Source organism: Ziziphus jujuba, chromosome 9, assembly GCF_031755915.1.
Source record: "Ziziphus jujuba cultivar Dongzao chromosome 9, ASM3175591v1".
Lineage (NCBI taxonomy): Eukaryota > Viridiplantae > Streptophyta > Magnoliopsida > Rosales > Rhamnaceae > Ziziphus > Ziziphus jujuba.
Genome location: NC_083387.1, coordinates 1,981,068 through 1,991,635, shown reverse-complemented (window position 1 = coordinate 1,991,635; position 10,568 = coordinate 1,981,068). Strand labels below are relative to the sequence as shown.

At 33.1% G+C, this 10,568-nt stretch overlaps 1 protein-coding gene across 1 annotated transcript; it reads right to left on the bottom strand.

Annotated features, from left to right (window-relative positions):
* Nucleotides 1-6,145: 6,145 nt before the first annotated feature.
* LOC125418103 (beta-glucosidase 11) lies at nt 6,146-9,582 on the bottom strand. The gene is made up of 13 exons (XM_016036387.4): nt 9,264-9,582; nt 9,111-9,174; nt 8,868-8,923; nt 8,690-8,765; nt 8,521-8,592; nt 8,270-8,357; nt 7,835-8,093; nt 7,513-7,628; nt 7,151-7,371; nt 7,004-7,029; nt 6,826-6,913; nt 6,598-6,688; nt 6,146-6,510 (listed from the first exon to the last, which is right to left on the bottom strand). Exons 1-13 carry the CDS (start codon nt 9,399-9,401, stop codon nt 6,276-6,278), a joined length of 1,530 nt encoding a protein of 509 aa, XP_015891873.1. The 5' UTR covers nt 9,402-9,582; the 3' UTR covers nt 6,146-6,275.
* Nucleotides 9,583-10,568: the final 986 nt, after the last annotated feature.

Sequence of the window (10,568 nt, the reverse complement as noted above, 5' to 3'; positions counted from 1 at the left end):
ACTAGGGGTGGGCTCGGTGCGGATTGGTTCGGTTTTTGGGGTTTTTTTAAACCTAACCGACCAATTCGGTTTGGGTTGGTTACATAACCGAACCGAACCGAACCCAATACAAAAACCGAACCGAACCGAACCGACCATACTTGATCGGTTTGGGTTGGGTTTGCGGGTTGGGCCGGTCTGGGCTTCGTGTTGGGCCTCGGCCCAAATTGTATATATATATATATATATATATTTCGAATTTGGTATTTTTTGGACCAAAATTGTATAAAAAAAATTTTACACCTTTTTAATCATCAATCTATATTTTAAATTAGATATTCTTTTCAAATTATTCTTTAAATTAAATAATTTTAACATACATCCATCCACCTAAACAAAAATACCAAATAAGTTAATTATTAAGCATCAAACATATTAAATAATACAACACATAATCATACAACTATAATACAAATCTACTACTACCACCACCCAATTATAAACCATACATCAACAAATAAAGTATATAACAAGTCTACAACCATTATTAGCTACAAAATAAAATACAACCCATATTTGAAATCTAAAATTTTAAAATAAACTTATAATTAAATAAACTAATAATCCATAAAAATAAAAATTAGTTTAAATATTGTTTTCTTCCACATTCTCCATTGCATGAAAAGCCACCAGCAGCAACCACAAGCTCACTACCTCAATAAACCAAATTCCATTCATCCTTCAACAAACATTAAAATTATAAATAAACATTAAACATTAAGCATTAAATGTAAAGCATTAGCAATCAATAAACATTAAGTTTAAGTGTATTACTAAAATATTATCTAACGTAAAAGATAATTGATGATTTGGAATTAACAACAAACTTACCAAGTAATCATATATCAATTAGGTGGAGGTAAACTTTGTTTTGTAACCCAAGATGCTCCTAAACAAATTAAAATATGATATTAGATTAATTAGTAAGCTAAACGAAGTTGTAAATATTACTAAAAAATTCTAAAAACTCTAAAATAGATAATAAAAATAAAATTACAAATAATAATAATAAAAAAAATTCTTACCCGATTCAATAGAATCATAATATGCGACATCTTCTATTGGTATTTCAACTCTATAATCATACGTCATAGGCTTTGATTGCAACCAATTTTGAGAACAAATCAAAGCCTCCACCATTTTTGGACCCAATGAACTTCTGAATGCATCAAGAATACGCCCTCCGGTACTAAAAGCAGATTCGGATGCTACTGTAGAAACTGGAATGGCGTATACATCTCTTGCAATTTGAGATAAAATTCGATATTTTGTCCAATTATTTTTCCACCAAGCCAAAATATCAAATTTCTCACTCTCCACATCCTCACATGGATCAAACAAAAATTTATCAACCTCATTCTTTATTTCCAATTCATTTTTTTCCATTTTTCTTTTTTTAAATTGTGATTCTTTCAAACGCCGACGATCATCTATGCTTCCATCATCCAATGAATCCATCATCATCCCACTTTGTTGTGCTTGCATTGATTGACCATCATTTGAATTTGATACTTTAGAACTCCCATTCATAGAATCAATTTCCTTATAGAAGTTGTAAAGGTTAACTAAAGTATCTTTTACATCCCTAGTCAAAGATTCAACCATACCACTTTCATAAGCATCCTCAAAAAGATATGATACATATTCCAGCTTATATCGTGGATCAAGCACAATGGCAATAAGCAACAACTTGTTGACATTTCCAAGTGAACCCCAATATTTGTCAAACTTTATCAACATTTTCTTTGCCATATCGGCCATCAAATGATTTTGACTATTACTCCATTCAACAAGTGCATTATACATCAAACTCAATTCATGAAAACATATATTAGAAGTAACAGTCAAAGAGGCACTAAACTTTAAGGTAACTTCATAAAAAGTAGCAAGAAATTTCACAAAAACCCTTGCACTATCCCAATCTTTAATTAGAGGTGGTCCGGCTCTCTTCCTTCCTACTTCATCTTCCTCAAAATATCTAAGATAATGTCCATCAGCATCTATCATCCTATCAAAACCTTTTTGATACTTCAAAGCCGAGTTCAACATCAAATAGGTGGAATTCCACCTAGTAGACACATCCAAAACCACGGTTTCTTTATATTCAATTTTCTCATTCTCTACACATTCTTTAAATTTGTTTAACCTTGAAGGAGATGATCGAACATATCTAATAGCATTACGAATTCCAGCAATACTATCATGGATTTCCTTTAATCCAAATGTCACAATTAAATTTACAATATGTGCAGCACAACGAACATGTAAAAACTCACCATCCAAAACATTTCCTTTCCAATAATTTAATTTTTCTTTCAAAAAATTAACAGCCACATCATTTGAAGAAGCATTATCAACCGTTATTGTGAAAACCCTTTCAATACCCCATTCAATCAAACAATTTTCTATAACCTTACCAATTGTCTCACCCTTATGATTTTGCACAATACAAAAATTTAAAATTCTCTTATGCAACTTCCAATCATCATCAATGAAATGAGCGGTAAGAGTCATGTAATTGTTATTTTGAATGGAAGTCCATGTGTCGGTCGTAAGACAAACCCTTTGCTTCCTCAATGAAAACACACTCTTCAAAATTTTTTTCTCATCTAAGTACAACTGAAACACATCTCTAGAAATTGTTCTACGAGATGGCGGTTCAAACTTAGGGTTCAAAGCATTACAAAACTTTCTAAACCCTTCTCCTTCAACGTGGCTAAATGGTAACTCGTCCATGATGATCATTTCTGCACATGCAAGCCTACATGCCTCTTTACTAAATGTTGTACTCATAGAGACCAAATTGCTACTACCACTTTCAAATGAAAGAACTTGTTGCTTTTTATCCTCCATCCTATTAGGATATTTTTTGCATTGGTTCATCAAATGGTTTCGCAATGTACTAGTTCCACATCTCTTGGTATTACATGCATAATCTACCCCACAATGTTTACATTTGCACCTAGGATTATTTGGATCATAATCTGGAATTTTTTCAAAATGTTCCCAAACCCAAGATGGAGCCCTAGAAGGTTTTCTCTTTTGCGTTTTATAAGGTTTATCCAACTGTGAAGGTTGAGATTCAGCTTTATCTGATTCATTTAAATACTCTTCCAATTCATTAATATCATACAAATCATTGTGGCCTTCATCCATCTAGAACCTATTAAAAACAAAATAAACATATACATATATGTATATATATATATATATACAAATATATATACATATAGCTGTCAAAATCAGCAGGCCAGGTTATATTAACAACTTCACAGCAATCAAGTCACACATCACTTCACAATCTCCAAACTTCACAGCAAACAATTTCACAGCCTATGCTTCACTACACTTTCCAAAAGCAATTTTTGACCTTCCCACATGCAAAAATAACGAGAAAAAGGCTAAGTAACTTACCTCCAAATAATAGACAATCACACAATTGTTTGTGATCTTGGAATTAAACAAAGAAAAGGAATGCTATTCGATTTATGCAAGTCACGATAGGCTGTTTGATTTTATCTACAAAACAGGGGAAAAAAATATATTAGACCACAAAGCAAAATAAAAAAAATAAAATTGCAATACTAATTAGAAAAAACAGAAAAAAAATACACTTCTTCCATCCAAACTCCTGGTGTTAAGACTGATTAGAAAAAACAGCATTCCATAATCTGTTCTACCATTTGGAGAGGTATTAGATTCACTGCCCAAATTAGTGCTGACTGCTGAGAGTTTGAGAAGCCTGTCCAACAGGTGATTCAGGCAAGCTGTTTGGTCCTTGAAGGTGACTGAAGAAGTAGCTTTCTTCCAATATATTCTGCGATTGTGAACAAAAAATGCAGGTTAAGGTTTTTATTCATATTTATCAAGACAAAAAGTTTTAGTTATGCATAAATAATTTTGAGTGACTTGAGGAAAAGAACCTCATATATAATTATATATAAATATATAAATAAAAATATATATATATATATATATATGCAGCTTGTACTTTAAGTTTAGCTTGTACATAATTATGAACATTATTATGATGAATTTATATAATAATTGGACAGATACTGCCAAGTCCACCATTCAACAAAATAAGCCATTTGAATCAAACAAACAACAATATAAACACTCTGATTTGCACAAGATTTTAGGGCATAAATATAAATGAATTGAAATAAAAAAATAATATTTATTTTCCATCATTCATGCAAATGACATAATTGAGTACAAGTATGCATTTTTAACCATTAAGAGCAAGAATCAAATTGGCAATGACAGATTGTTCAACAAAGAAATTAATTTTTAAATATTTTTAAAGTTCTAGATTCAAAATTACTATTATTTGATAAAGAAATTATACATAACCCAAAAAGTTTCCACTTAGTTTTCTTAATCATTGTTCTTTTTTATATCACTTATCCCCAACCAAATCATTATGCACCTACACCATTACACAAGAAAAGAATAAACTTAAACATCACCGAAAAGAAAAAAAGTGAAATTTGACTATCTTTTAAGAGGAAATTTGACTAGTCTGAGTCAATACTCAATATTTTATTGGATTACCGGGTTTTAGACAAGAGCATGAAAAAGTAATGAATTAACTGCCTTCTATGGCAGTCTTTAACTCTTTTTAAGCCAGCAAAAGCTCCGCTACTCACTCTTTTAAATAGATCACAGCAACTGGGTATTTTCTACTTTTCATTTTCAGTTCTCTGTATTTGCTTTCTCTGAATCTGTTTTTTTTTTTTTTTTTTGGTGTTTCCAGAAAGTAATAAAAATACTATTTTTCTGTTTTTCTGCTTGTGTTTGTTTTTTCTCTAAATCAGAATCAGATGGTGCCATTCTCATCTTGTTGCTGTATTGATTGAGATGAGAGGAGCTTCTCCGAGTCCCGTGGAGCCCAGACTCCGTTTGTCTGCTTCAGCTAAGTCAATCTCTTTCTGTCTCTGTCTCTTTGTTTTCTGTGTTTCATTGCTTTCATTTCTGGGTTTTTAGCTTAATTGGGTTGTGAAGGATGATTGCAATTTCCCGGAAAATTGTTTAATTTGTGCATAGGTGTTTCAGTGTTTGTGTAATTAGGATGTAGAGTGAGCCTCGTGAAAGTGTTGAGTGTTACAAGATTTGAATTGTGTGAGATGCAAAGATCTATTTAATTTTCCAATCCGAAGGGAAGCAGAAAGGAACGAAAAAAAAATAAAATAGAAGTTGCTAACTCGAAATAAAATAAAATTATGAAAGATTTCCTTTCAATTTCAATCAATCAATAATCACTATAATAATAATAAGAAATATAATGATTTTTACCTGCAGAGCTTGGGACTTGGGAGGGTGACGAGTGGTGGCGTTGCTTGGGAGTTCAATCGGGTGGTGGCTGGCCGGAGGATGTTGCCTGCGAGTGGCGATTGGCGACGCGAATGCTAGGGCTTCAATTTCGTTTTGTGAGAATCTGAGATTGTGTTCTGTTGAGTGCTGTCACTGTTGTGTATTGTGTTTTCATCTTGAAATCCAACAGTGGTAATTAGATGGTGAGAGATCAATGGCTTACAAAATTTCATAGAAATAATTTAATGAAAATAATTTTTGCAAAATGGCTCTTTGGTTATGAAACGGTTCGGTTCGGGTTGGGTGGGTTAAAATTCCTTCCAACCCGTAACCCGAACCGAAAATCTAACATTTAAATATGTATAACCCGACCCAAACCGACTAAACAATAAAAACCAACCCAAACCGACCCAAATTCTTCGGTTTGGTCGGTTTTGTCGGGTCAGGTCGGTTTTTGCCCACCCCTAGAAAAAACAACGTAGACGGCAACAAAGAGAAAGATAAACTGATGGTCAAATAACTTTATTTGGTAACACTATTTTATTTTTTGTCAATATTATTTGGTAATACCTTATATTAATAAGGTTGTACTGGTTATTTGGTAAAACCTTTAAGAGAGAGAGAGAGAGAGAGAGAGAAGGGAAGAAGAAGAAGAAGAAGAAGAAGAAGGGGGAGGAGGATTTGCTTGGTCATCATCATTCATCTAATCAAAAACATATTGTCATTGTTCTTTTAAGCCAACGAGATGGTACCTTATGTGACCACCATATACGAATTTCAAGCAAGCATGTTTGAAATCACTAATCACCATATAAATAAACAAAATTAACATCACCACTATCATTATTATTGTTCATAATTAGGTGACTAGCTCTGAATTCTTGTTTCCATAGTCACTCTGTTTTTATATTAAATTCAACTTAATCAAAGGAGACTGTTTCTGGATTCCTATCAAATTCATTAAGTCCTTCTGAACCAGCGCTTTTGCCCTTTAAGAAGTTAGAATACCAGTGGGACGAGAGCTTGGGGTATCTTTTCAAGTTTGGATCGTCCAAATCAACATAGTATAACCCATACCCGGATTCATACCCATCCAATAACTCAAACACGTCCAAGAAAGACCATGTGAAATACCCTCTTGTGTTTGATCCATTCCTTAAAACCAAAACAAGAGAAAACCAATTAAGCGCTTGGAAAAAAAATGTATTTTATAGATGAGGCCAGGGCATATGTATTTTTTACCTCAAAGCATTCAACAAACCACCTATATACGCTTTCATATATTCCACCCTCGGTGTGTCCTCTAACGATGAATTGCGTTGGTTTCGCTGACCTGAAAACACATTGCCATGTTATTATTCATTGTAATATGAACTATTCTAATAAGATTATTGAATTCTGAATAACTTCCACTTTGAGAGAAAAAAAAAAAAAGAAAAAAAAAAAAAAGAAAAGAAAGAAAAGAGAGACCATTCTCGTAAATATACACTGGTGGATTTCCATAAACTTGTTTCAAATAATCCAGCACTCCTTCCAGAGCCCATGGAGTAATAGGAATCTGAGATAGCAACCTTATATTTAGCCATACAGTTATCGTCCAACTCATCAATATAAAATATGACAAGATGGTCAATTTTCCAACTCTTACCTCAAAGTCTGTCAAACTAAAATTCCCTGCAGCCAAAACCAAAAACGAAAAGTTAAGCTAGGGATGGACATTAATCATTAATGACTTTGTCAGCTCGGTTAAAGTCAAGGTAAAATAAACTTGAGTATCTTCTAATACAAGTAGTACCAGCTATTGTCACTGCTGCGTCTGCAGTGTAATCTCTATGTTCTTCAGCCAAGCTGCGAGAGTTGTCTTTGATAGACGCAGTGAGGTAATGTATAATTCCTATGAAGTCAAATGAACCCTTAACAATTTTAGACTCGGCTTTTGTGAACGCTGGAATTCTTGAACCTGCATTTTCCTTCATTATCTGGGGATAATCTCCAAACACCAGAGGATCAAGAACCCTGCAGTAAAGTTGCAGATATGATCATTTCAAGGGTTAAGCTATTTTTACTTCTGATAAGCATAGCAGTTTTGTTTTGAGACACGATTACTACAAAATATATATACAAAAACATAGAAGAAGACTCAGACATAACATTCACCAGCCATAAAGGAAATCGTAGGCTCGTCGAGTTGCAATGATGTCTTCCTTAGAGTCTGTGAAGGGCTTATACCAAAGGGCATAGATGCATAGCCCGATAAATCCATGTTGCTTTTCCTGTTCCATAACAAATTAGTCCCATAACATTTCTTTTTGCTTGCTTATAGTACTAGTTTCTTTATTATGTCGGCCAGAACTAATGGTGAATTTTAAAACAACACTGAATAGTCATAAGACCATATGCTTTTGAATTTGCAAAAAAATCTTATATGAAAAACCATAAAGCTAAAATTTTAATTTGATGTGAAAAATATCAAAAATACCTGATATTTTTTCCTATACAACCTTACAGTTGATGCATGAGCCAACAAGATATGATGAACTGCTATGTATGGCTCGGTTGTGGAATTGCCTCTTGTGCAGTTAAGCCTTCCAAATGGAGGAGAACATCGTTGTGGTGGCACAATTCCTGTATCATAACCTCCCTGAGCAAGTACATTAGGCTCATTTACTGTACTCCAATACTGCACTCTATCCCCAAACTCTCTGAAGCACACATCCGCATAAACAATGAAGTCTTTCCTGCATTAATTCACATATAAACAGCTCATCTAATTCATATTTGGACCAGAACACCTAAGCAATGATTAATATGTATACCCAAAAACAAAAAAACAACAAAAAAAAAAACAAAAAAAAGAAAAAAGAAAAGAAAAAAGAAAAAAGAAAAAGAAGAAGAAATTTAGGCATATGCATACACAACTTTTCGACTAATCCACCCTCCATACTCATCTTCAAGTGCCTGTGGAAGATCATAATTGAATAATGCAACATGTGGTTGGATTCCTGCTCAATGAAGATGGAACAAATATATATAGACATGTTTTGTTTAGTAATCGAGAAAGCAATACAGTTTCTTGCTATGGAAGTGAGAATTTGCTTAAAAATGCTAATTAAGAAAACAAATTTAGCTTAAATTGTTAATTTGAAGTTGAAACTTGGGTCTAACCATGGTCGACCAGTTCATTAATAAGATTGTTGTAGTACCGTAAGCCTTCTGGGTTGACAGGTCCTCTGCCATCTGAAAAGGATCATCAAAAGGAAAATACAACAAGAATAAGCAGTTGACTTAGTTTGTGTTAATCAATAATATGAGTTTATTGTTAAGTTAAACATACTTGGGATGAGTCTTGACCATGAAATGGAAAATCTATAGGCCTCAAGGCCTATATCCGCCATGAGTTGTACATCTTCCTGCAGTACAAAAAAAGATGGTATTAATATGCATCTCTTCCGTATATACAGTCACGAAAGATGAATGATTGATTAACCAAACACAAAATAAAAAGCAAATACCTTATATTTATGATATTGATCACAAGCTACATCTCCTGTAGCTCCACGTGCATACCCTGAAATCCAAAATTCTAAACTAAGTACTAAATCTTTCTTTTACTCTTTTTGCATTTATTTATTATTATTATTTTTTTATTCGTATGCTTTAAACGCCAACGGCCCACCCCCACCGTAATGTCTAAAATACGAACAGAAGAAAATCAAATACTACTAATAATAATAATAAAGAAGGAAAACGGAGACCAGCATGAGCAAAGGTGTCCCAAATGCTTGGTGTTCTGCCATCTTCGTTTGCTGCTCCTTCCACCTTTCGTTTTTACATATTTCAGTATTAGTCTCTAAATAAATATATATAGTATTTAAATAATTAAATATTAACTTCACTGAATAACTGACCTGATAAGCTGAGGTTCCCGAGCCAAAGACAAAGGTGGGAGGAAAGTCATCCCTGCTATATTTGTTAGTACCATTACAAACTCCAATTGCTGCTAATAAGGTTATTACAAGAATTTGCAACAATGAGAGGTTCCACATCTTGGTTGGAGCAGACGATGATTCTGGACCTAGAGAGTCCGCGTAAGAGTATCTTTTCTTTACTATTAATGTCTAGTTACATCTAGTAAATCTCCATACTACTTTATTATTACTATTCTTATTATTATTTCAATTTTTTTTTTTTTTTTTTTAAGCTGAAATTTTTTTTTCAAGTCATTAATGTGTGTGTGGACAGCGTTATGATAAGAGCTGGACCCCTACATTTTTTACAATATCAGACAGGATTTTCCTTTCAACTTACGTGACCTATACAATATACTCTCAATTCTTCCAATTTCAGATAGCTGAAAAGAAATTTTCTTCAAGTCATTAATGTGTGTGTGGACAGCGTTATGATAAGAGTTGGACCCCTACATTTTTGACAATATCAGACAGGATTTTCCTTTCAACTTATGTGACCTATACAATATACTCTCAATTTTTTCAATTTCAGATAGCGATGTTCCACTGTATATGCATTTTCCAGATAAAAATTCTGTAGTTTTTATAAATATATATCACTTTCTCAAAACAAAACCAGAGTCTCCAAAACCTGTGAATTTGACTCTGGTTGTTTTGCTCGAAATATCGGATTTCTTCAACGGATCACATGGAGTAAAAAATTAGGAAATTAAGAACCCAATTGAGAATTTGTTACTCCTATTCATCAACATCAAGAGGAAGACTTGAGTTTGAGTGTTGGCTTATTTCTATTAATAAGCCAATAGGGTGCGCCTTTTGATACTTTGTCTTTTTCCACCGCATCAAGCATGTCACATCCATAACAGAGGTACAATCCTACTACAACAAGTAATTACTTTCTCTTTTTGATACAACAGGTAATTCAAAACTCGATTTTTCTCCAAAGACAAAAAAAATAAGTTGTTGAAAACTAATGGTTGTTTCAGGACCCTCATAAAATTGGCTCTTTATCAAAATTGGATCTAATTGCCAGTTAGATGATCTTGGACGGGTAATTTAAGACGTAGACCCCTTAAGGGTCTTTTTGTTTATTCCTTTTCCAAAAAAAAAAAAAAAAATTGTGTCTCGGATTTTTTTTTTTTTTATTTCCCCTTCTAATTTCCGCGTTATTAACATTCAATTGAAACAATAGCTTAGCTTCTAAAATTTGAAGTTATTAGAATATTTTTGGTTCACTTTCATAAG

Bases quoted from the DNA above. Each gene is read 5' to 3' on its own strand.
- LOC125418103 (XM_016036387.4), bottom strand. From the start codon at position 9,401: ATGTGGAACCTCTCATTGTTGCAAATTCTTGTAATAACCTTATTAGCA. The intron at 8,924-9,110 runs GTCTCCGTTTTC...TTTGGATTTCAG, and splicing joins GGACACCTTTGCTCATGCTG to GGTATGCACGTGGAGCTACA. The intron at 8,358-8,520 runs GTTAGACCCAAG...TTCATTGAGCAG, and splicing joins TAATGAACTGGTCGACCATG to GAATCCAACCACATGTTGCA.